A 26,728-nucleotide genomic window follows, 5' to 3' on the forward strand; every position below is an offset into this window, starting at 1 on the left:
ATGGTTTAAATACTGGGTTATTCACTATTGGTGTTAACACTGATAAATTTCTTAATTTTTAAGTTAATTTTATTTGTTTCCAGATTCGTATTGTATTTTCTATAATTGGATTCTTCTTATATAACATATTATTCAGCTTTATTGGGGAAAAAATGATCGCTCCTAAATCCTCTTTCTCCATTCTTATCCATTCCAACTGTTGAGCAGAACTGTCCAACCAATAAATTATATTTTTAATATGTACTGCCCAATAATAGTATAAAAAATTAGGTAGTGCAAACCCCCCTACCTCTTTGGGTTTGCACAAGTGATTTCTTTTAATTCTATGTGCTTTATAATCCCAAATAAAATTAAAAATATTCGAGTCTAATTTTAAAAAAAAGTGTTTTGGTATATATATCGGTATAGATTGGAATAAATATATTATTTGTGGTAGCGCTATCATTTTTATAGCGTTTATTCTGCCGATTAGTGACAGTGGGAGCGTTCTCCAAAATTTAATCAGTGAATCAAATGTATTTATTAATGGTATAAAATTAGCATTAAATAATGATTTATATCTTCTAGTAACTTGAATACCCAAATACTTAAATTTTTCCGTTGCGATTTTAAATGGAAATTTTAATAGGTGATTCGCTTTCTGGGGTTTTAATGACATAATTTCACTTTTATTCCAATTTATTCTATAACCGGAGAAAGAGCCAAATTCCTCTATTAGATTTAATAGATTCGGGATGCTCGTTTGGAAGTTTGTAATATATAAAAGTATATCATCTGCATATAGTGATATTTTATTAATAGTATCCTTAGTATTATATCCCTGAATATCCGGATGCCTTCTTATCCTTTCAGCAAGCGGCTCTATCATAAGTGCAAATAGCAGGGGTGATAAAACACAGCCCTGCCTATTTCCCCTCGATAATTGAAATTTTGAAGATAATATATTATTAGTTAGTATTCTTGCCATTGGTTTATCATATAGTAATTTAACCCATCTGATAAAATTCTCTCCCATATTAAATTTTTGGAGTACTTTGTATAAATGCTGCCATTCTACCTGATCAAATGCTTTCTCTGCATCCAGAGATATAACTGACAAGTCTTCATTTTCCGTTTTGTATGAATACATTATATTAAAAAGGCGTCTCAAATTGTTAAAGAAACTGTTCTTGAGTCTGTTTGTCCGGCTTTTGACACACCTGTACCGCCTACCAGAGGGCAGGAGGTTGAACAGTGACTGTCCAGGATGGAAGGGGTCTTTGATTATTTTCCTGGCTCTATGGAGGCACCGAGAGCTGGAGATGTCTTCCAGGGAAGGCAGAGGGCAGCCGATGATTTTCTGGGCAGTTTGATTACTCTGCAGTGCTCTCCTTTCTGCTGCTGAGCAGCCAGCATACCACATCGTGATACAATATGCCAGCACACTCTCAATGGTGGAGCGGTAGAAGGTCACTAGCAGCTTCTCCTCTAAACTGTTCTTCCTTAGCACTCTCAGGAAGTGCAATCGCTGATGGGTCTTTTTTACCACCGCTGAAGTGTTGGAGAGCAGGAGAGGTCCTCCGCGATGTGCGTTCCCAGGAATTTGAAGGTGGAAACCCTCTCGACACAGTCCCCGTTGATGAAGAGCGGGGCATGTGCCTTCTGTAGTCGATGACCATTTCCTTTGTTTTGCTGATATTAAGTGCCAGGTAGTTCGCGGAACACCACTCTGACAGCTTCAGGATCTCATCTCTGTACGCTGCCTCGTCTCCTCCTGATATGAGTCCGACCACTGTGGTGTCATCCGCAAATTTAATAATGGAGTTTGTGGTGTGAATGGGAGTGCACTCGTAAATGTACAGAGCATAGAGGAGTGGAATCAGCACACAGCCCTGTGGAGAACCAGTGCTGAGAGTGAGGGTGGAGGAGCAGTGGGGGCCCACTTTGACTGTTTGTGGGCGGTTATTGAGGACGTCCTTTATCCAGGCGCAGGTGAGAGGGATACGGAAGTCTAAGTCCAACAGCTTGTTGACTAGTATGTCAAAGATGATTGTATTGAAAGCTGAACTATAGTCAAGATCCTTACATAGTTCCCCGGGTGTTCCAGATGGCTCAGTGCCGTGTGGAGGGCAGTGGCGATGGTGTCCTCTGTCGATCTGTTTGCTCTATAAGCAGACTGATGAGGGTCAAGGTTTGGAGGGAGGCTGGCTTTGATGTGCTGTGAAATTAATCTTTCAAAGTATTTCATGACTACTGATGTTAATGCAATTGGTTTGTAGTCATTGAGACTGTTTATAATAATAATAATAATAAATTTTATTTATGGGCGCCTTTCAAGAGTCTCAAGGACACCTTACAAAAATTTAGCAAGTAGAGGAAAAACATGTAAGCAGAATGAAATAAATAGTAGAGACATGACTAGTACACAAATTAAAGACAGAATTCAATTCAAAACACAATATGAGGCAATTCAAGCACAGATTAAAAGGGAGGGGGACGTGGGGCTAAGGATAGGCAGAGGTGAAGAGATGGGTCTTGAGGCGGGACTGGAAGATGGTGAGGGACACGGAATTGCGGATCAGTTGGGGGAGGGAGTTCCAGAGCCTGGGAGCTGCCCTGGAGAAGGCTCTGTCCCCAAAACTGCGGAGGTTGAACTTGTGGATGGAGAGGAGACCGGCTGATGTGGATCTGAGGGACCGTGAGGGTTGGTAGGGGAAGAGGAGGTCAGTGAGATATGGGGGGGCCAGATGGTGGAGGGCTTTGTAGGTGAGGACCAGGGTTTTGTAGGTGATCCGGTGGGAGATGGGAAGCCAGTGAAGTTGTTTGAGGACTGGAGTGATGTGATGCCAGGATTTGGTGTGGGTGCTGAGTCAGGCGGCTGCGTTCTGGACCAGTTGGAGACGGTTGATGCAGGTGGAGCTGATGCCAAGGAGAAGTGAGTTGCAGTAGTCCAGTCGGGAGGAGATGAAGGCATGGATGAGTCTTTCAGCAGCGGGAGGTGTGAGAGAGGGTCTGATTTTGGCGATGTTGTGGAGGTGAAAGAAGAAGGTTTTAATGACATGGCGGATGTGAGGCTCAAGGGAGAGGGTGGAATCAAAGATCACGCCAAGGTTGCGGGCCTGGGGAGATGGGGAGACAGTGGTGCCGTCGATGGTGAGAGTGGGGTTATTGATTTTGCTGAGTGTGGATTTGGAGCCTATGAGGAGGAATTCTGTTTTATCGCTGTTGAGTTTGAGGAAGTTATGTTGCATCCAGGTTTTTATAGCTGACAAACAGGAGTTGATATAGGAGAGGGGGGGGGGGGGGGGTTGTGAGGGGATTTGGTTTATGACTGGCTTCTTAGGGACAGGGATGATGGTAGCCGACTTCAGACAAAGTGGTATAATGGCTTGTGTCAGGGAAAGATTGAAGATCTTGATAAAGACCCGATAGCTGGTCTGCACAAGCTTTGAGTACTTTGCCAAGTACACCATCAGGTCCAGTGGCTTTCCTTGGGTTCACCGACTTCAACACGCGCCTCACTTGGTGTTCCTGGAGAGTGAGCGAATGGGAGCTGGAGGTCGGTGGGAGCAGCGTGACTGCTTTGTCTCAAACCGAGCAAAGAAATGGTTTAGTTCTTCCGCCAGCGAGGCGTTAGCACCGTCAGTCACAGGTGAGTTTCCTTTGTTGTTGGTGATTTGCTGTAAACCTTTCCACACCTGCCGTGGGTTATTGTGTGTGAGATGGTCCTCCATCTTGTAGGCCTCCTTTGCAACTTTGATGACTCTCCTCAATTCTGCTCTTGCCATGCTGTATGGGGCCCTGTCACCCGATCTAAAGGCAGAGTTGCGGATTCTCAGGAGTGACTGTACTTCACTAGTCATCCAGGGGTTTTGGTTGGGATAAACCTGCATGTGTTTTTCAACAGTAACATTATCGGTGCAGTTCTTTATGTAGGACAGTACAGTAACTGTGTATTCCTGTAAGTCCTGTTGTTCAAATATATTCCAGGCAGTATGTGCAAAGCAATCCTGCTGCTGAGAGAGTGCTCCCTCAGGCCAGATTTTTATGATCTTTATGTCCGCTTGGGTTTCCTCCTGAGGGGAGTATATGCTGGGATGAGCAGTGAGAGATGGTCTAACAAGCCCAAATGTGGGAGGGGTACTGCTCCATATGCATGTTTTAAGTTTGAGTAGACGGGGTCCAGTGTGTTTTTCCCCTTGGTGGGACACTGTACGTATTGTACAAATTTAGGAAGCACTGACTTTAAACATCCCCTGCAACAATGTAAACTCCCTCAGGATGAGCCTGTTGTTGTTTGTTTATGGTGTCATGCAGATGGGCAAGAGCTGTGCTAACGTTAGCATCTGGTGAAATATAGACAGCTGTCATCATCACTACTGTGAACCCTCTAGGCAAATGAAAGGGTCTGCAAATGACTGTCATTACTTCCAGGTGAGGAGAGCAATGGGTGTATATGATCTTACTGTTTGTACACCAGTCATTATGTACTTAGATGCAAAGCCCACCTCCTCTGTTCTTACCGGAGTTACCGTTTCTGTCTTGGCGATGGGTGGTACGGTCCGTCAGTTGTACTGCAGCGTCCGGGATCAGCGGGTGTAGCCAGCTTTCTGTTATGATCATCACACAGCATTCGTGAACATAGATGTTTGCAGCAATTTGTAATTCCAGTTCGTCTGTTTTGTGGACGATGGATCTGGCGTTGGTGAGGAAGATGCTTGGTAACAGAAGTCTATGTGGCTGTTTCTTTAGTCTAGCAAGTAGGCCTGCCCGGCATCCTCGCTTCTGCTTCCACACCCTTCCCCATCTGCACCGCCTCCCGGTACGGATAACAAACCAGGAAGAACCCGGTGGGCTCGCTATGTCCTGCGGTATGTTGCGCGATCGCTGGAAATCACTTTTAATGTCGGTGCAACAATTAAAACCAATGGTAAGTAACTCAGCGTGGTTGTAAACAAATGTATCCCCGTAGCACATTTCTAGGACACACTAGACACTGAACACTAAACACACTAGACACCAAACACTATACACAACACACTTTCAATACAATAAGCACCTAGTCGGAGAGCTAAGAGCCGCTGCGCCCGTGCGAGCCGCCATCTATCAACGTACGATATATCCATTTTAAGGATTGTGAATCACTACTATTTTTAAGTGTTAATTTTCAATTTAAATTCAGGTTAGCAAAATGGTTAGGAAAGGTTTAGAGGGATATGGGCCACATAAGATAAGCTTATATGGGACGTATTGGTTTGCATGGACGAGAAGAACCAAAGCGCTTGTTGCCGTGCTATATGACTCTGACTCTATGAAAACAAGTGGGAGCAACACATAAAATTCACAGACATCATCATAAAATAGGGGGTTTTATTATTTTGCGGAGGCACCTGTTATACAATAGCTGCCATGTTGGCCAATAAACTGACATGGTCCATTGTAATGGATACTGAGTTCCCTTCATCTGATAAGTTGAGCTGCATGCATTTACTTTTTAAAACAAAGGGGTTATGTTCTATATCAAACCAGAGTTCTGCTTGAAACCACTGACAGAAGAGCACAGCCACATAAACAGAGGGCAAATTAACTTTTCAATTCAGCTGTGTTATGTTCACCATGCTTAAGTCAGGTGGATAAGCATCTAAGGCAAATTAGTGCCATAGCAATTTATTTTTACAGCTTTTGGCAACTGGTTTAAAACTGCAGTACCTCAGAAATATATTTGAAGGCTGGCAACTGACCTGTTTACTTCAATATCCGGTTAAACTAGGATTCAATTGAAGGACATATAAAAATCAAGCTCCCCATTAAAAGCTCTTTTTTTAACAACGTCTACTCCCTTACATTGCAGGTCTCTTTCACCTCCCCATAACCAAGTGTGAGGATGGATATTTTTTTTTGCATCATGGAAATATTTATAAATCCTGACCGATTGATGAATGACGGGGTTTCCACTTACTTGGCTATCCGTCAATATTTCCACTGTAACAGTATACAACTGAATATGAAACAAAGGGCTTTTCAACAGATCATTAAAACCAACTTAACTTTTTGTAGTTACAATTCTAAGGAAGCTAATGAGCCACAAAGAGGAAATGCAAGCTTTATGTTACATGTGCATTTCAATAGGAATATTAACTTTCATGTCAAGTTATTTAAGGTACTAAACCAACAGTGCGGTACCGTATAAACGTTAACATATTTGATTCAAGAAATTATTATCTGTTGTTATAAATCAAGTTAGTTGACTGCATTTGAAAATAAGTTTGAAACTGGCTGTTATACTCCACAGTGACTGAACCATTCCAACTCACAACTGAAGCTTGTGTGTTAATTGTGAAGCTCAGAAGGATGTATGGCCAAATAGAGCACTGGGGAAAAAATGTCACCACCTTCAGATAAAGAGAGAAGAACAACACAAGATACGCAAATGCAGGTTTAGAAATGAAAGTGCAATTTCCAGATATTCAGACACTGATAACAAGATTTTCAATACAAGATAAATAAATTAGAGACAAAAAAGGTATATTTTTTTCCAAGCTGTACTACAATATAGAGCGCAGAACAGTACCGCAAAGGAATGGGCCCTTCAGCCAATAAAGCTTGTGCTGAACAAAATACCTTGCTGAACTGATCTCATCTGCCTGCACATGATCCATATCCCACTCTGTAAGGAGGAACTGCAGATGCTGGTTTAAACCGAAGACAGGCAGAAAAAGCTGGAATAACTCAGGGGGTCAGGCAGCATCTCTGGAAAAAAGGAATAGGTGGCGTTTCAGGTCGAGTCCCTTCTTCAGACCCTGTATTCCCTGCATCTCCATGTGCCTGTCTAAAAGACTCTTATATGCTGCTATCATATCAGCATCCACCACCATCACCCCTGGCAGCGTGTTCCAGTCCCCCACCACCCTCTGCTTAAAAAAACTTGCCCCGCACATCTCCATTAAACTTTCCTCCTCCCACCTTATAGCTATGTTCTCTGGTGTTGGACATTTCCATCCTGTGAAAAAGGTTCTAACTGTCTACCTTATCTATGCCTCTCACAATATTTCAGACATCCTTGACCTTGCTCCTAAGATGTGAGCAGGAATGGGATATCTACGTCAATGCTGCTTCCTGTGCTAAAGGCAGCATAGGCCACCATACCAGATACCTCCAGTTCTAATCAAATATAACAGAGAATAAAACAATCTAGCTCTCTTGCAATTTGAGAACAGGAAAAATAGGTCTACAGAGGACACTCTCTCTTTCACTACATTCAGCTCATGACCATTTTGGCAATAGAAATATGGAAGGACGCTATTTATTCACTACAGGTCAGCCTTTAACACAATTTTTCCAAATAAGCTCATCCCTAAATTTGTGGACCTGTACCTTGGGGCATCCACATGCAACTGACCTAGACAACCTGACCAGCAGACCTCAGTCAGTTAGAATTGGTCATAACATTTCCTCCACACTCAGACGTGTGCCCTTCAGGATTGTATGCACAGTCCCCTGCTCTATTTCCTGTACACCCATGACTATGCGGCCAACAATGACACCAACTCAATATTTAAATTCACTGATGATATTACTGCTATCAGTCAGATCAATAAAGATGAGATGAAACACAGGAAAGAGATCGGGAACCTCGTATCATTGTGCCAGAAAAACATAGTCCTTATCATCAGCATGACAAAAGAGTTGGTTAATAATCTGAGGAAGTGAGGAGTTGGACACAAAAGATGGATGGATGATGGCTTCAAGATCCTAGGCATCCATATCACCCAGCAACCTACCCTGGTCCCTTCACGTGAATGTGGTGATCAAGAAAGCACATCAGTGTAATTACTTTCTACAGCATCTGAGATGATTCGGCATGTCCATGAGGATTCTCTCAAACCTCTGCAGATGCACGGCAGAGTGTTTTCTGATGGGATGCAACTCAGCCTCGTATGTCAACTGCTCTACCTGCAGACTGCTACCTACAGACTGCCTGAACCTGCAGAATGGTGAATATCCAGTCCACCTTAATGGTGAATTGAATCGGGAAGACTAGAATGTTGTCAAGGATGCCTGACACCCATGCCATTTCCTTTTCAAACTTAAAAAAATGAATCAATCACCTCCACTTCCTGGATGTGCTGCCACATATCTTTGGCCTAAAGCTACCTCATTCAGTTAATCAGTTTCTAAACTTCATTTTTCTTGCACTACAATCCTGCACCATTCTGCACTCACTACTGCATTTATTGTTGCATTATCATTAATGTTTTGTGAGCTTCATTGAACAAAACACGTAATTGTACCCTGGTGTATATAACAAAAACTAATCTGAATTTGCTGCTCACCATTAATGTTTACAGACAGCAAATGAGAAATTTATCAGTTATTAACGTTATGATTTCATCTGCTTTGTTTCATCTGTGGTCCATCTGTGTTTAAAAAAACCCAGTAATCACAATTGACAACACTATTTTTTTCTTTCAAGCCAAACTTATCATTTAGTATTTTAATATACATTTTTATTTAGAGAACCACAAGATAAAAGGAGGTACTGTTCATGTAAATGCCAATCTTCTTCAGATTCATTTTCAAAGGTTCTTAAGCATACTTGTCGCAGCGATTGCCTTGGCAAACACTGACAGACTCCAGTCACTTCTAAAAAAGCAGCATCAACCACTTCAAAGCAAAATATGGCTTACAATGCATGTATTTTATTAAATATACAGAAATGATGTGTGGGAAGCCAAAAATTACATTTAAAGACCTACAGAATATCATTATATCACAGTCCCTGTTACATTTGGACTTCAAGTTGTAAATGTTTGAAAAAGCTTGTACAATCCAAAAGAATCAGTTTTGAACAGTATTTCAGACACCCTTTCATGACATTAGGAACTCCCTATTTTAACAATACTGCAGTCAAGACTTCTACTGAACTTTTCTTAGAAGCAGTAAATGGACAATATCTCACACAATCATCCTATCTAGTCTCCACATGATTTTGTACCCCTATATCAGTTCACCCCTTAGCCTCCTATGCTCCAATGTATAAAGTCCTAGCATGCTCAACTCTCTCTTTCTATTGTTCAGGCCCTTCAATTCTGGCAACATCCTCGTAAATTTTCTCTGTACTCTTTCCAGCTTAATGGCATCTTTTCAATAGCATGTTGGCGATGTAGTGCAAATTTGATATTCAATTTGCTATTTTTACCTATGTGGAGATATTAATTTGCTGGTGTTTACTATAAAAATTTAAAAAGCATAGATTCTCACCTCCGATTGCAATGAGTCGATCTCCCTTTTGGAGGTCAGCAGCTGCGGCCGGCGTGTTTGGGGTCACAGTTTCCACGGTAACATGCACTGCATCCCCATCGTTGCCCTGGATTTGGCGGAAAGCCAGTCCTACGCTTTGTGAATTTCCTTTAATTAGCTCTACCTAATTAAAAGAAAAATAATAATTTTACTCAAAACAAGATAACTAAATTTCTGAATATAACCTGCAAATTTATCAATGATTTGCCTAAGATGCAACTAAGACAAAAAGTTTTGAAAACAGAGATGATTTAGAAAGCTGTACAAGTTCAAAATTTTGGAGAAAAAGAGGTACAAATCCAGGAGCAATCATATTAAATTTCAAGTCATGAATGTTTCTTTTGAATGGAATAAAGTGATTGCTGTTTTTCTGTATTCAATTAATTACCATAACATTTTAAAATATGTTGCAATTCAATTAAGTCATTTTCAATGAGGAATTGCATTGAGTGTAAGGCAGGTCAATGCTTGAAAATTGTGCAAAAGTTGTAATATTGAAAATATCCTTCCCCGAACCAAATAAATTATATTTATGGATTTTGATAGCTCTGAACCTGCACTAATTGGAGTTTAGGAAGGATGAACGGAAATCTCATTGAAACCTACCGAATAATGAAAGGATGTGGAGAGGATGCTTCTACTAGTGGGAGAGTCTAGGACCTGAGGGCACAATCTCAGAAGAAAAGGACGTATGTTTAGAATGGAGATGATGTGGAAGTTCTTTAGCCAGCAGGTGATGGATCTGTCAAATTCACTGCCACAGACACGTAGTGGAGGCAGTGCCATTGGGTATTTTTAAAGCGGAGATTGATAAGCTCTTGATTAGTTAGGTTGTCAAAGGTAACAGAGAGAACACGGAATGAGCAGATTTGATGGGCCAAATAGTCTAATTCTGCCCCGATGTCTTATGAATTTATAAATGCTGCAAAACATTAACAAGCTGCACCTGAATTATCAAATACATTTTTTTACAATTTCCCCAGTGCCACTGATAGTGAACTGTTTAAATCAGACAAATGCAAGTGGATTACATTTTTTTTAAACCAATCCAGTTAGATACCAATAAAGTATGGGAGTTGCATCATTATTCAGTTATGCGAAACGATGTCAAAATAACATCTACTTGCAAGATTCCTAATATAACTTGCAATAATTAGCACATGGATAAACTTTGCTAATATTGGTGGAAATCTTATAGAAGATATATACACTTCGAGGAACATTCAGGAACTTTGTCGAAAAGTGAAACTAATTGATCAAACGTCCACAGCCGAAGACGTTGCCTGGGTTTAATATTCGCCAGTTCAATGAGTAGTAAAGAGGAGGATTACATTTCCAGACCATATCTTAAAGGCAATTTTATATCAAGGGGAAATGGTACTAAACTTTGATAATAAGCTGTTTAGAGAACACAGAAAAACAGGGAGTATTAGGAAAACTGTAAGTTTATAATTTTGTGGAAAATGAAGCACAAAACAAATTATGTCATATTATACAAGCCATATTAAATTTCACAGTTTCTCTTGAATGGAATAAAATGTTTTCTTTATTAATTTAACTTTAAATATGTTACATTTCAATTAAATCAATTTCGATGAAAAATATCAGGTCAACATTTCTTAATTAATGCAAGTTGTAAATACTCTGAACTGGAAGTCAAAATGATTGTGCAAATGTAGCAAAACGTTAAGAAACAGCTTCCCAGTTACTCAAGGCTTTAAACCACATTAGGTGAAAAATGGCGCACACAATCACGATGTAAAAAGCTCAGGCAATTTTCACAAAACAAAATATTTGATAACGGGAGTAGTATGGTTATTAAAAATGTTAATCCTTTAAAATATAGGAAGGTTTTGGAGGAAGAAAATATGATATAATTGACTAAATAATTTTGCCTGTTTAATATTATACCCGAGCAATTACTAATGCAGGCAAACACATTTTAATCATACAGTGTTATTAATAGGCAGAAAGGAACAAAAATGTGATCTTGACAACCAAATAAAGTAATGTTTCATTAGCACAACAAAAAAAAACTGCAAACTTTGTGATCTTTTCTCTGAAAAATCCGTTCCTGTTGAAAATTAAATTAAAGTATAGTTGCAAATGTAAAATACCTTTAGAAATTATTTTACTAAACTGTGAAATGTTGGACATTTGGTAAAGATATCACTATTGCTTGAATCCGGAAGTGGCGACGCTGCCCTAGCTCGCCTGCAGTCCGTCTGTTTTTTCTTTTTTTTTGTTTTCTTTTGTCCTGTTTTTAGTTAATTTTAGTTTATTTAGGTTGTGTATGTGTGGGGGGGGGGGGGGGAACATGTTTTTGGTCTCTTCCTTCGGGGGGATGCAACCTTTTCTTGTTGTCTGCGCTGAGGCCTAATGGCAGAGCTGGCGGCCTCCAACTGGGACCGACCTCGAGGCTCTGGAGGCAGAGCCAGCCAGGACTTACCAACGCGAGGCTGGCTGACCGGGGCTGTGGTGGCGTTGCGACAGCGGCGACCCGACTTCGGGGCTGTGGCGGCGGCGACCCGACTTCGGAGCCTCGGAGGCTCGGCTGCGGGCCCAGTGGACGACATCGTCGGGAGCTCGCAGGTCACAGATTGGTGACCTGTTTTTCCGGAGCTCCCGCAACAACAGCTTCGTCCGCTGGACTGGAGGGCGGCAGCTTCGACAGCCCCGGGCCGTGGAGTTTGAACCGGCCCGTTCGCGGAGCTCGGATTCAGCCGCGGGACTTGCTTATCATCACCCGGCGGGGTCACAACATCAGAGGCCTGGATCGCCTCAGCGCAGAGGGAGAACAAGGAGGTAAGAGACAAGGACTTTAAGAATATTGCCTTCCATCACAGTGAGGAGGTGCCTGGTGGACTCACTGTGGTGGATGTTAAATCTGTGTTTATTATGTGTTTTGTTATTTTATTCTATGTTATGACTGCAAGGCATGAAGGAATAAAGGAATAAAGGATACTTGATACTTGACGATGTAATTTAACATCTAAATAAAATGAGGCATGATAGAACTCCGAAACTGATTTACAACTTTAAATGGTGTTAAAAGATTGTTGTGGATCATTCCAAATCCGCTTGTGAAAATCTTGTAAGTTTTGAGAAATTATATTTCCCTGTGTAACACTACAGTGATTCTCAGGGATTTATTGCGAGTCCTCTCAGTTGCCAGAAGTTAGCTTGCAGGTGCAATCTGTGCTGCTTGTAAATGAACATACCACAATATAAGAAACATTCTTCCAGGTAGAGGAAAACATAGCCTCTGCCAATCAATTTGGAGAATATTCTGCAGGGAGTCAGAGAGCCTGGATAGACTGGTGAAGAGCAGTCCCCACACAAAGCATGAAGGCATGTTGTTTGAGCAAGGGACCATGCAGGACAATAGCCAAGTACGCCTGGAGGAACGTTGCCAGGTGTCTTTAAAAGTACACGAGTTTAGTAGAAGCCACACTTTGCAGAAGCCTAAAATACAAACACAATGGCCTGGGCATGCAGCTGTGACCTGAAGGAAAGGTAGATGGAAGTCTCCTCTAAGAGGGAAAAATGACCTCCATTAACAGCAAAGGGCCATGGCAGAGATTATCAGAAGCAGCCTGAAATAATCCTGAGACTAGGAAATGCAGTCCAGGGTCTTTTGCAAAGTTGTACTTGAGGCCACAGATTTCTGTGAGAATAAAAAATAAATTAGTGTTGGCCTTACAAATAGCACAGTTCCTGGAAAAAAAAAGTCATTAAACAATGATTGGTCCGAGGATAAATAAAGGCTGATATTTGTTATAATAATGAGGTTCATAACACATTTTGCATGTTGCACTACTGTTGTTTTATTTGCAGGATTTCTATGCTGGTATAAAAAGGAGTCAGAGCAAACACAATTGTTAATTCCCAAGTTGAGAATCCTTCTACACTTGATTTCCAATTGCACAGAACAGTTCTGGTTTGGAGCCGTGCAAAGTAATTCCACGTTAACTATTTTCTGAGGCTTAGGCCACAAGTTTGTAATCTACAGAAAATATTCTTCATTTTGTGGTGTGCCACATACATGCAGGGCTATATCAATGCTGCTTTACATAGAGGAAGCATTCCACTCAAAAGAGTCTGGGCAATAAAAGACTAAGCATGAGAAATTAAAGATCAATAAGCACTACTTTGAAAAAGAAATCAAACAATCATAAACTGTATTTATATAATACCCAAGGCCCTACACATGAATAATAATACTGTCAAATAACGGGATTCTAGGATATAAAAGAATACTTTTGATGACCAAAGATGGTTAGATTTTGAAGTATACTCCAAAGATCGAGGAAAGGGGAATCTTCTGATTGCTCTATTATGGTCTGGTTATCTAATATAACTGATAATTTATTGTGTTGTTGTATGTTGTATATTTATTTATTTGTTGGGTTGTTATGTTAATGTGCTTATAAAGCTGCAGGAAATACGAATGCCATTGTTCTGTTCCAGGTGCATGTGACAATTAAACACTCTTAACTCTTCAAAATTCCGGGTACTTAGGGTTTGTGAAGACATGCAGTTGCTGGGATCTGGAACAAAAACACAAGCTGTGAACAGTGGATCAGGCAGGAAAACACATGAAGAGTCAAATTTAGTAGTACAGGTGCACAACCTTTTATCCGAAGATCCAAATAACGAAAACCTCCGAATAGCGGACATTTTTTCGGTCCTTGAAGAAAGGTCCTTGAAAACGTTCACCGAGGGCGGCCCGCAGAGGTGACAGCGGAACCTCCGGTCGGTCCTCGAAGAAAGGGGAACTAAATCCCCATTCATAAAAGAGAAGGTGAGGGTATATTGCGCGGGAGGGTTAATAATTGACAATCTGCTGCTGCCTGCCCGCTGAGTTAAAAAGTTCCCACGGTAAACTCACGATACACAGTGTATCGTGAGTCTTGCGTGGGAACTTTTTAACTCAGCGGGCAGGCAGCAGCAGATTGTCGCTCCCTTCAGTTTAACCCCACCTACACCCCTCTGCTTCCCGGCCATGTGTGTGACCCCTTCCCTCCCCTCTCCAGCTCCCCGCCCATTGCACCGGCGCGGGGGCTTTGCACTGTCTTCACGTCGGCAATGCCAGCAGGTCAGTGCCAGTCACCGGAGACGTCAGGACCAACGGGACACCGACCCCCAGGCCCACTGCAAGCACGGAGATCCCAGAGACCCACAGCCAGCAGCAGCCCAGCCCCGTTCCAACTCCAGAGGAAAACTGCAAACTGGCCGGAGACGTCAGGACCACCAGAAGCCACTCCCCGATGGGCCGCTACGGCGACAAGTGGCAGTTCGCCCACAGCCCGAGCTGTGCCCCCTCATCGGGACACCGACCCCCAGGCCCACTGCAAGCACGGAGATCCCAGATCAGCAACTCCAGCCCAGCCCCGCTCCAGCTCCAGAGGAACACGCTCCCCGTATGGGCAGAAGCTGATGGTGTGCAAGGGACGTCTTGTTCTTGGCGTCGCGCAGCTCGGGCTGTGGGCGAACTGCCACTTGTCGCCGTAGCGGCCCATCGGGGAGCGGATTCCTCTGGAGTTGGAGGGGGAGGGGGGTATTGTGCTGTTTGATCGCCCCCTACTATCCCAGGGACAGGGAGACAGGACGTTCACCGAGGGCGGCCCGCAGAGGTGACAGCGGAACCTCCGGTCGGTCCTCGAAGAAAGGGGAACTAAATCCCCATTCATAAAAGAGAAGGTGAGGGTACATTGCGCGGGAGAGTAGGAATCCCAAGACAAAGTTGAGTGAACGTTCACCGAGGGTGGCCCGCAGAGGTGACAGCGGAACCTCCGGTCGGTCCTGGAAGAAAGGGGAACTAAATCCCCTTCATAAAAGAGAAGTGGAGGGTATATTGCCCGGGAGGGTATATCGCCTACCTGGAAGAAACCGGACATTTTTTCCAGGATGTCGTCTGTACACCAAAGCTCACCAAAGCTCACGTTTGGCGCTAAACATGGCACGCCAAAGCTCACGTTTGGCGCCAAACGCACGTCGCCTCTGCTGCACACGGATATAAGAGTGTGAAAATGTCGCCTTAGGCCGCCTAAGGGCATGTAGCCCCGCTAGGGTGACATGAGTGCGAGAGGTGATTCAATGCTGCGGTCACATTTACAAATTCAGGAATTCATTCAACACACTGCATTTCATACAGACATTTATTCTGCAAGAAAAAACTACATTGAAGACTCAAACTCGCGACCGAGGAACTGCCGGGATCAAGGCGCAAACTCGCGTCCTTGCGGATATGAGCCGAGCACTCTACCACTGAGCCAGCCATTAAAATCTACGCAAAAAAATTTCCATTCCGAAGGCCGACAAATTCCGAATTACGAAAAGTGTCTGGTCCCAAGGTTTTCGGATAAAAGGTTGTGCACCTGTAATAACAAAAGCATAAATGATGGTTTCAGCAGCAGATGAGCTTAGGCAGGAATGGAGATGGAAACTGCTGGTCTTGACTGTGTCTGAGTTGTGCAGCTAGTAACTCAGCCAAAAACAACACCAAGTATGAAAGTAGAGGAGAGGGATCAAGTCAATGGCTTGGGAGGCATGAATGAAGTGGAGAGCATGGACAGTGACCTCGCTCTTCCATGCGTTTAGTTGCATCAACATTTGACAATTCTAGAATGAGATCTCAGACAAGCATTCGCAATTTAGGGACACTGAACTTAAGAGGTTGATGGTGAAGCAGTGCAGGTGTCACCTTTTCTATGGTGTGTTCTTGACTGATTTTACTGAGGGCCATTGTGTATATAAGAGGCCCAGGAATAGACTTTTGACGGACACAGAGGTAGTGGTGCAGGAGAATGACGTGACAATGTTCCTCTATAATCTTTGGTTACACAAAATCAGAATACAAAACTTCATCAGAACACAAACAGAATAGATACAGTAACACATATGGTAGAGCTGCAGCCTCACAGTGCCAGAGTTGCTGATCTCAGATGCTGTCTGTATGAGTTTGTATTTTCTTCTTGTGATTGTGTGGGTTTCTTCCAGGAGCTCCGGTCTCCTCGCATACCAAAGACGTGCGGGTTTGTAGGTTAATTGACTGCTATAAAAAAAAACCTTAATGTATCTAGGAAGTGGATGAGAAAATGGGATAACATAGAACTAGTGTGAACAGGTAGACACAAAAAGCTGGAATAACTCACAGACCAGGCGGCATCTCTGGAGAAAAGGAATAGGTGATGTTTCCGGTCTAGACCCTTCTTCAGAGTCCAGGTGAACAGGTGATCGATGGTCAGCATGGACTCAGTGAGTTGAAGGGCCTGCTTCTACACGGTATCTCTAAGACTTAGTCTAAGACTGAGATAAGATATCAGACCAACCCAAATGAAAAGATGGATGAAATATAGTGTGGTAAAGACAGCGCTATGGTCTAAATGGATGAAGTTTGATCATTCACGTCTGCGGGGTGGGATTGCAAACTTCACATGGTCCACCCTATTTCGACAAATGCAATCAACCTGGCGTGCACAAAGAGAAGATCAAACTGAACAAGTTGTCTTACAACTTTAGGCTGTGCACGCCATACGCAAGAAGAAGATTCACCTCTGCACCAGATTGAAAATATGTCATCCATGATTTTAGAAAGAACAAATCTGGTGATGTGGGAAGAATTGAAATCTAATTTGAGCAATTCACATACAAAATACAGGGACAGAGAACACAATTCTCATTTGAAAATCCATGCTTTGTTTAAAGAATGAGGATGACCTTATCAACGGTAGGTAATCTAATTTTCTGTGTCATTCATTGAGCAAGTGTTTATACTGAAATACTGCAAAAGTTAATCCCGAGGTGTGGCCAATGAGCTCTCCTCGTCAATCATCAGATCAAAATCCGAAATTGAAGAATTAAGTTTATAGATATAGCTGCTATGCAGAACATCAGGGAAAAAGATTTGACTATTAACGTAATCGCAGTGGTCCAACTAAAACAGCCCCAACCTGTTGGAAGCACTCTTGACAAGCAGATACTTTACTTGCTTCATTCCATCATCCATTTAATAATGTGATTATTTGAGTTCTCGAAGCAAAGCAACTGCTTGGAAAGATTAGTGTGTTAACATCAGCCTCCATAGGATGGAGGAGGAGCCATCTTGGGGAACGGCTGCTATCCAGCAGCCGTCCGTTTAATTCATTTAAAAAAAAAGTTTTTAGTAAGTCTTGTACTTCTTGTTGGAGAAATGGACTTCTTAATGTGGGGGTAGGGGGTAATTATACTTCTAGGTCCCTACCAAGTCGGTGAGGCAGCTTTTTTCTCCGGGCTGTCCATCGACCCGTCCTCGTGGCCTACCAGCGGGCGTGGAGCGCCTTTTCCTGGCGGGGACCGCCCAGCACCTCGGCTTCGGTGGCGGCACAGCGGTGGAGCGCTATCGCGGAGCGGGCGATGCCTTGTCTGGGTCGCCGCGCTGGATCGACGCGCTGGAGCTCCAGTGAGATGTGACCGCCGAGATCAACACCTCCGGGCTGCGGGTCTGCGGAGCGGAGCGGGCGGCGCCGACCTTAACATCGGGAGCCTGGGAGCTCCAACCCGGCGCGGCCCTGTCGGCTTCGGAAGCCGACAACCCCCTGCTAGGAAACGGCCGCTCCAGGTGGCCCAGCCGCTGTGAGGACTCTCCCGACGCCGGGGCAACACCACCCGGCCAGAACGGCCAGGAACATCGGGCCTCCGTAGAGGCAATAGCGGTGGCCTCAATAGGCCTGACTTTGGATGAACTGGAAGGTACACAAAATTACTGGAGGAACTCAGCGGGTGCAGCAGCATCTATGGAGCGAAGGAAATAGGCGACGTTTCGGGCCGAAACCCTTCTTCAGACTTTGGATGAACTGGGGTTGGGGACTGGACTTTGTGCCTTTTTGTGTGTAAGTTAACATGTTAGTCTGTGTCCAAGATGGCTGTCGGAAGGGAGAGTGGACGCTGGCGCGCTTTAGCTGCCGTTGCTCTCTCTTCACATTGTGTTTTTTGATTTTTTGATTTTGTGTCTTTGGAACGATTTCTATCTTTAATTTGTGTATTGATGATGTCCTTATTATTTATTTTTCTCCGACTATATGGTTTTTTTCTCTTCTGTTAACCTTTGTAAGGTGTCCTTGAGACTTTGAAAGGCGCCCGAAAATAAAATTTATTATTATTATTATTATTATCATCCACTTACACTGGGAGCATTCAGTGTAAGGGAAGATTAATTAAATGGTCTAGTCTTTTCAGGCAAGGACTTTAGAGCGAGAGAAAGATCTAGCATGAATTTCAAGAAATATTAAAACCTGGTTTGAGAGTTGGCTGAAAGGCAAATATAGAAACATAGAAAATAGGTGCAGGAGTAGGCCATTCGGCCCTTCGAGCCTGCACCGCCATTCAATATGATCATGGCTGATCATCCAACTCAGTATCCTGTACCTGCCCTCTCTCCATACTCCCTGATATCTTTAGCCACAAGGGCCACATCTAACTCCCTCTTAAATATAGCCAATGAACTGGCCTCAACTACCTTCTGTGGCAGGGAGTTCCAGAGATTCACCACTCTCTGTGTGAAAAATGTTTTTCTCATCTCGGTCCTAAAGGATTTCCCCTTTATCCTTAAACTGTGACCCCTTGTCCTGGACTTCCCCAACATCGGGAACAATCTTCCTGCATCTAGCCTGTCCAACCCCTTAAGAATTGTGTACGTTTCTATAAGATCCCCCCTCAATCTTCTAAATTCTAGCGAGTACAAACCGAGTCTATCCAGCCTTTCTTCATATGAAAGCCCTGACATCCCAGGAATCAGTCTGGTGAACCTTCTCTGTACTACCTCTATGGCAAGAATGTCTTTCCTCAGATTTGGTGGCAAGAATGTCTTTCCTCAGATTTGGAAATATCTATACATTTACAGGATTATATATTCATCAACCAAGGCAAACAGATAAGCTGGAGAGTTTAAGAAATTCAAATTCACAAAATGATCAAATATAAATGATCATAGGTTTTGTCAGAAAGATCAAATCCCTGATGAATCTTTTTTTTAAACAGGAAAACTGGAGCTGGAGTGGGCCACTCAGCCCCTCAAGCCTGTCCTACCATTTAATATGATCATGGCTATTTTATACTGGCCTCAACTCCAGTTTCCAATTACCCTCAATTTCTCAATCTTTCAAATACGAGCACTTCCCGAGAAATCATTCTCCTTAGAATTTCCCATCAGAGAACTATCAAGTCATGGCCTTACAAATTCTAAGCAAGTTACTTAATGCCACATGTCACATGGGATATTGCAAACTTGAAAACAAATATAAAATTGTAACTCAATCTTTTTAACAGTTTGAATCAGAGGTTAACATTAACGATATTGTGTAAGTAACAATGGCCTCCAAAAACTGCATTCATTTTGAAATATTCTACAGCATCGAAATGGGGAAATTTTATCCCAATAATCAAGAACCAATATTTCCCACTATTTGTTCTGGTAACCTTTTTTGCAGTCCCATTAACAACCAACTAGACTTGTAAGAGACAGAAAGCTTTATACTGTTTTTTCCCTTAATTTGTTCACCAACTTAATCCAAAGGTCAAGAAAATGTTACCGGCAAATTGCCAAAATAGCTGGTGGCAACATGAGCAATAATTTTCTTCCACTGAAGAAAAAGCTGTAAGGATTAGATTACTGGGGAATTGTAACCAACCAATATAGTTAAACAGAAAGGTATAATTAGCTTCACGCTATTAGTATTCTTTAGGGGATGTTAGTGATGTGGCACAATTAATTGAGAGCTACAATACATTCCCTTTAACAAATACAAGGAATCCCTCAGCACATCAGAACAGATATTACTCAAATGGGAATTTTTAAACCAGGCTCAGCACTCAATGTTAAAAATGATTACTTTTATTCTGACTAGCAAAACAAAAGCTTCTTATGGCTCTACGTTTATAAATCTGGTAGCTATAAATCAAAACTTCAGAAGAATGTATAACGAGAAATATGTTTTGAATTAATTTTAGGAGGAATTTAGGAGCAAGATGTCACTTTTTAAAATAGCAATACCAATAGCAATTGGAATAATTTTCCACTACTAGCCACTCAATCAGATAAATCTTACTTTTTGTTAAGACAATGTCTTATAAAGGATTAAACATTTTTTGAAGGAATTCTGTGTTCAGCAATATGAGCATGGTATAGATGCTGCGGTGTGGTTTTCTATTTTTCAGTATCAGTGTCAGATTAGTTAATTGCAATGTATCCACCCCAATAATATGGAGATCTACATTGGAGGTAAATAAACCCCTTGAAAAAAGTAGGTGGGAGACAATGTAACTTGGATTTGCCATCAAAGCCACATTCTTAGATTACTGGTGTCTGTCATTCTCTCTTCCCTTTCAATCCTTTCTAAAGGGAACTAAGATACTGTCAGATGAGGTATGGGTTGGTATTAATTAAGATGAAGCCAGGGATGAAGCAAGCTGGAGAGGGCTGTGGGGATAGGAGTAATATTGATCTCGGGGGAGGGACCTGGGGCCAGCGAGCTTCACCCGGATCTGGAGAGAGGGACCCAGACCCGATCTGCCTTGAGAGAGATGGAGGGGAATCTGCCTCAAGGGAGGGAGAGAGGTGAACCTGCTTCGGGAAAGAGGGGAACCTCCTCAGGGGAGAGATGGATAGAGGGGAACCTTCTCGGGGGGAGAGAGGGGGTACTGCCTCAGGACAGGGATCCAGGGAGCTGGATCCAGATCCAGAGAGAGGGAACTGAGTGAAGGACCTGGATCTGGGTGAGGGACCTGGGAATGGAAGAGACGAAGAATGAAAGCCCGGATTGCCTCCCTCGTTCTACCCCCTTCATGAAGACGGCTTGTGCAAAGTGTTAAGAGTGCAAACTTCTTTACACTTTGCACAAAAAAAAAGATCTGCAAGGACATTTGAACGCATGGTTCCAAGGCATGTTTCATTGGAGGTGTACGAGGCACTAATGAATCTCTTGTTCAAATTCTGAGGAAAATTCTTAAAAAAAGGTTAAACGGCTATGCCAAATTACTGAAACTAAAAGAAAAGAAAATGTTTTGATCTCTAAACATAACTAAACCAAAAACACATCTCTAAAAATAAAAAGTTAATTCAGATGATAAAATCCTTAACTTGTTAATAGAAATGCTATGGTCGTTGGACTTATTTTGTTTGTAACAGGAGACTCAAGTTATCTAATTAAACTTTCCAAGATTACAAATGCAATTTTCAGAAGCCAACGTGATGCCCAAGGCACAGACAGCATTCAAAGAACAGGGACACGGGTTAAAAATTAGTAATTTAGAAATAGAAAGGAAATCAAGCACTATATGCTTGAGAGAGTTAGATTTAGCTCTTTGGGCTAAAAGAATCAAGAGATATGGGGAAAACGCAGGAACGGGGTACAGATTTTAGATGATCAGCCATGATCATTTTGAATGGCGGTCCTGGCTCGAAGGCCCGAATGGCCTACTCCTGAACCTACTTTTCTATGTTTCTATGTTTTTACATCACAAGAAAGAGAGAGCTTTGGAATAAACAGGTTCAAGCAACATTCTGAATGTTTGATGGAAAATGATGGGAGTAAAAGATGTAATATAAGATGATAAGTTGCAGCTGATGTTCAATATGAAAAATAAATATTTATCAAGAACTAAAAGCCTGATCGTACTGATGAAACTCTCATACTGAGTAGGAAATGTGCATTAGAACAAATGTTTCCAGAAATCTGCAAACATTCGGGGTGGCACGGTGATGCAGGGGTAGAGTTGCTGCCTTACAGCGCCAGAGACCCCGGTTTGTTCCTGACCACGGATACTGTCTGTTTGGAATTTGTACATTCTCCCTGTAACCGTGTGGGTTGTCCCTGGGTGCTCCGGTTTCCTCCCACACTCCAAAGATTTCTAGGTTAATTTTGTTTCGGTAAAAAATTGGGAGAGGGAGAGGCAGGGAGAGGGAGAGGCAGAGAGAGACAGAGGCAGTGAGACGTAGAGACTGAGAGAGAGGCAGAAAGGGAGAGGCAGAGAGACAGAGAGAGGGAGAGAGAGGCAGAAAGAGAAAGGCAGAGACAGAGGCAGAGACAGAGGCAGAGAGAGGCAGTGAGAGAGATGCAGAGAGGGAGGCAGAAAGGATGAGACAGAGAGGCAGAGCGAGAGAGGCAGTGAGAGGCAGAGAGAGAGATCAGGGAGAGAGGGGCAGAGAGAGAGAGTGGCTGGGAGAGAGAGAGAGAGGCAGAGAGAGAGGGAGAGAGAGAGAGAAACAGGCAGAGAGATACAGGCAGAGAGAGACAGAGACAGAGAGGGAGAGAGGTAGAGGCAGAGAGAGAGAGAGTACTGCTTACAGCTGCAAGAACGTGTAGCAATCAATAAAGGGCTATAGGCCTATTGCGAGTTTATGTACAGGGACATATCTATCGATGCACTGTATACTTGTATTTATACTTATGCATTTTAAACATGTATGTCATGTTCTATACTTTGGCAATATAACAATGTTTTTTTATCATGCCAATAAAGTTTTTTAAAGAGAGAGAGAGAGAGAGAGAGAGAGAGAAAGAGAGAGAGAGAGAAAGAGAGAGAGAGAGAGAGAGAGAGAGAGAGAGAGGGGGGGGGAGGGGGGGGGGGGAGGGGGGAGGGGTTATGGAGAGGGAGAGGGAGACGAGAGAGATAGAGGTTGACGATAGAGATAGCGGCAGAAGAGAGAGCATAGCGAGAGAGAGAGAGGCAGAGAGAGAGGGAGTGAGGCAGAGAGAGAGGGAGTGAGGCAGAGAAGGAGAGGGGCAGAGAGGGAGAGAGGCAGAGCAAGGGAGAGAGGCAGAGGGACAGAGAGAAGGGGAGGGAGAGGGAGAGAGGCAGGGAGAGGGAGAGAGGCAGGGAGAGGGAGAGAGGCAGGGAGAGGGAGAGTGGCAGGGAGAGGGAGAGGCAGGGAGAAAGTGAGTCACAGACGGAGACAGGCAGAGAGAGGGAGAGAGGCAGAGAGAGTGTGAGAGGCAGAGAGGGGGTAGAGAAAGAGACAGAGAGAGGCAGAGAGAGAGAGGGAGAGGGAGGGAGGGAGGGGGAGAGAGGCGCATAGAGAGGCGTAACCCATCATAGATGTAAATGAGTGATGAAACACACTTGTACTTTACACTAGTCTTTAATGAGAACACAGGGTTAAACACACATCAGCAGTCACTGTCTCCAGTCTGCTACTGTACCGCGCAGAAGGAGAAGGCGTTATTATAATTGGTAACTAAGGCATGGTTAGTGGTATTGAGGTAGCTATATTATTGGTTGCATGCATAAACCATCTACAATAGACATGGGGGGGAGGCGTTGGGGATGAGGGAGAGAGAGACGCGGGGGACGAGGGGGAAAGAGGCGCAGGGAGAAGTGGTGAGAGGCGCAGGGAGAGGGGGATAGAGGTGCGGGGTGTGAGAGGTGCGGGGAGAGGGGGATGGGGGTGCCGGGGGCGAGAGACGCGGTGGAGAGAGGCGCGGGGAGTGTGGCAGAGAGGCATGAGGGGGAGAGAGAGACGGGTGGTGAGAGGCGCGGGGAAAGGGGGAGAGAGGCGTGGGGAGAGAGGTGCAGAGTGAGGGGGAGAGAGGCGTGGGGAGCGAGGCCCAGGGAAAGGGAGAGAGAGGCGCGGAGAGTGGCGTGGGGATAGGCGGAGAGAGGTGCGGAGAGAGGGGGAGTGAGGCGAGGGGAGAAGGGAAGAGAGGCGCGGGGAGAGGTGAGGGTGGAAAGGCGCGGGGAGAGAATCGTAGGGAGAGGGGAGAGGGGTGCGCGGAGAGGGGGAGAGAGGGAGTGAGGCGAGGGGAGAGAGGCATGGGGAGAGAGGTGAGGGGAGAGGGGGTGATAGGCGCGGGGAGAGGGAGAGAGAGCCGCGTGGAGAGGGAGAGAGGCGGGGGGAGAGGAGGGAACAAGTGTGAGTGAGAGTAAGATGTGACATTTTTTGTGATTATTTCATGATATGTGGTTGACTTCATGCTATTCACAAATGTTTTGTCAAAAGTTTTTTGTTTACATGTCTATGATGGGTAACGTTAAATGTACTGGAAAAAGGGTTATTCTATTACTATGGCTGGGAAAAATAAGGTGGTCTTTAATGCTTTAGCAAGAGAATATATTTTCTTAAAATACATTTTCATGATGACAGTGTATATTTAAATGTGTTATTTAACGTCCAGCATCATTGGTTTTGCTGAAGTTGCATGAAGAATAATTTAAAAATAATCAGCTACTATTAGGTCTTGACTACCGATGCACTGTAACAGGAAGAACCACATATCAAAAAATAAGGCATTCCAGCTACTCCTGTCAAAAAAAATAAATGTTAATTACTAATTGAGAAGCTTTTCTGCAATTAGTGGTAATGATACAGTTTGTCACCATTATGCCAGATGTCTTGGCCACAGCGAACATGACACTGTGTCCAAGAACAACAAATCACATTTTCCATTCTGTTTTCACTAAAACAGTTTGATGATTTTGTGCATTTTTCCCCTGCGTGTTTTTGTATACATTCTTTAAATAGGACAAATCTAATTACTGCAAATGCCAACATTAATCAGAGCATTAATACAACAAATATGTAATAGCTCAACATATAGAAATGATGTGGCATGGAGAGAGAGGCAGAGTAGCTGTACTGCTTTTCATCCAATATAATGTTATTGTAAGCAAGACACTACATCAGAGGAAGCCTTACTTTCCAGTAGCATTTCCCACAGGAGCTACTCTCACCGACTCCCCATTCCAACATAAATTAATTTATCTCCTGGTCACATGATGCAGAACAGCACATGAAATTGATAATTGGAAAAGAAAAGTCGATCCTAGAAATCTTAAATATTCTCATTCATCTGCTCCATTTCCAACTTTTCCTTTCCCTTTCTTGATTTAACTGTATTACCTCAGAGAGTCTTTCTTGAAGAGGCTCAACCTGCGGCCACCACCACCCTCATCTGTCTGACTGAACCTGATATCAAGTCAAACACTGACGATAGACACAAAGTGCTGGAGTAACTCAGTGGGACAGGCAGCATCTCTGGAGAGAAGGAATGGGTGACGTTTCGGGTCGAGGTCCTTCTTCAGACCCAAAACATCACCCATTCCATGAGTCACTCCAGCATTTTGTGTCTATCTTCAGTGTAAACCAGCATCTGCAGTTCCTTCCTACACATCAGGTCAAATAAACCTCTCCTTCAACCTTTTCTGACAAAACAACGGCTGCTTCAGAGCACATGGACGGTGTGCTAATTGCATAGTGGAAATGAATTTTCTAAGTGGAGTGCAACTTGCTCACACTAAAATAATCTGAGCGTAACCGAGGACAAGAGTGTATCCCATGGAGAAGGGATGATCCCATTCTGCTCCTTATCATCAACATCATTGAGTGACACTGCTCAGTTCTGCAGAGATATACAAAAAAACTAGAATGGTTTCTGCTGCACAGAAAGCACAAGGGAGTTTTAGTAGCGGAACTCAAATTTAGAAAGGATTTTAATAGATTGGAAGAAACTATTTTCAGTGTGAACTGAAATAGGTAACCAGAAAACAAATATTTAATGGAGACACAAGAGGCTGCAGAAGCTGGAATCTTGAGCAATAAAACAAATTGGTGGAGCAGGAAGAATAAGTGCAGGGAAATGGACATATGGTGTTTATGGGCGTACCTTTCTTTAAACTGATGGAGCAGTGCGGAGAAAGCTGGAGGAAGGAAAGTGGTGAGGGGAAGCGGTGGGGCAACGACTGGCAAGTAATGTGAAAAGAAACAAAGTGCTGGAGTAACTTAGCGGGTCAGGCAGCATCCCTGGAAAACTATGATAGGTGACCTTTCAGGTCGGGTCCATTCTTCAGACTGAAGAAGGGTCCCGACCCAAAGCATTACATCCATGTTCTTCAGGAATCCTAACAGACGTGCTGAGTTACTCCAGATTTTATCTTTTAATTTGTAAACCAACATCTGCAGTTCCTTGTTTCACCTGGCAAGTAAAGAAGTGTCCCAATTCAATACGTCATCTGTCCATTTTCCTCCACAGATGCTGCCCTGGCCTGCTGAGTTCATAATAGACGAATCACAAGATTTTCTTCTTAAGCAGTGATTCATTATGATCAGAAATGCTCTGCCTGAAATGGTGACCATTCAATGTCCAACTCAAAAAGGAGTTGGAAAAAATATATTTGAGAAGGAGAACTTTGCAGGACTGTGACTGTATAAGGGACCAATGGCATAGTTATTTCAGAGCCAGAGGGGTATCAATTGTTTCTTCTCTGGTCCATGACTTTAAGAACTAATCTACATATAAAATAACCACACCAAAACATAGTTAGCTGAATACAAATTCATAGTTTGCTCAATAAACCAACAGAATGAACATATCTATCTATCTATCTTCTATTATTATATAAAACTGTGTGCCTGCCGGTGTCCGTGGTCCGGTGTCCGTCCGTCCGGCTGCCGGCCGCCTTTCTTCCTTTGATT

At 43.3% G+C, this 26,728-nt stretch overlaps 1 protein-coding gene across 1 annotated transcript in view; it reads right to left on the reverse strand.

Annotated features, from left to right (window-relative positions):
* Positions 1-26,728, reverse strand: part of pdzd8 (PDZ domain containing 8) — a 198,203-nt gene that overhangs the window by 14,469 nt on the left and 157,006 nt on the right. The window contains exon 4 of the mRNA XM_033033957.1: positions 9,241-9,403. Within this exon, the coding sequence (XP_032889848.1) occupies positions 9,241-9,403 (163 nt within the window). The remainder of the gene's footprint in view (positions 1-9,240; positions 9,404-26,728) is intronic.

Source organism: Amblyraja radiata, chromosome 15 (assembly GCF_010909765.2).
Source record: "Amblyraja radiata isolate CabotCenter1 chromosome 15, sAmbRad1.1.pri, whole genome shotgun sequence".
Taxonomy (NCBI): Eukaryota; Metazoa; Chordata; class Chondrichthyes; order Rajiformes; family Rajidae; genus Amblyraja; species Amblyraja radiata.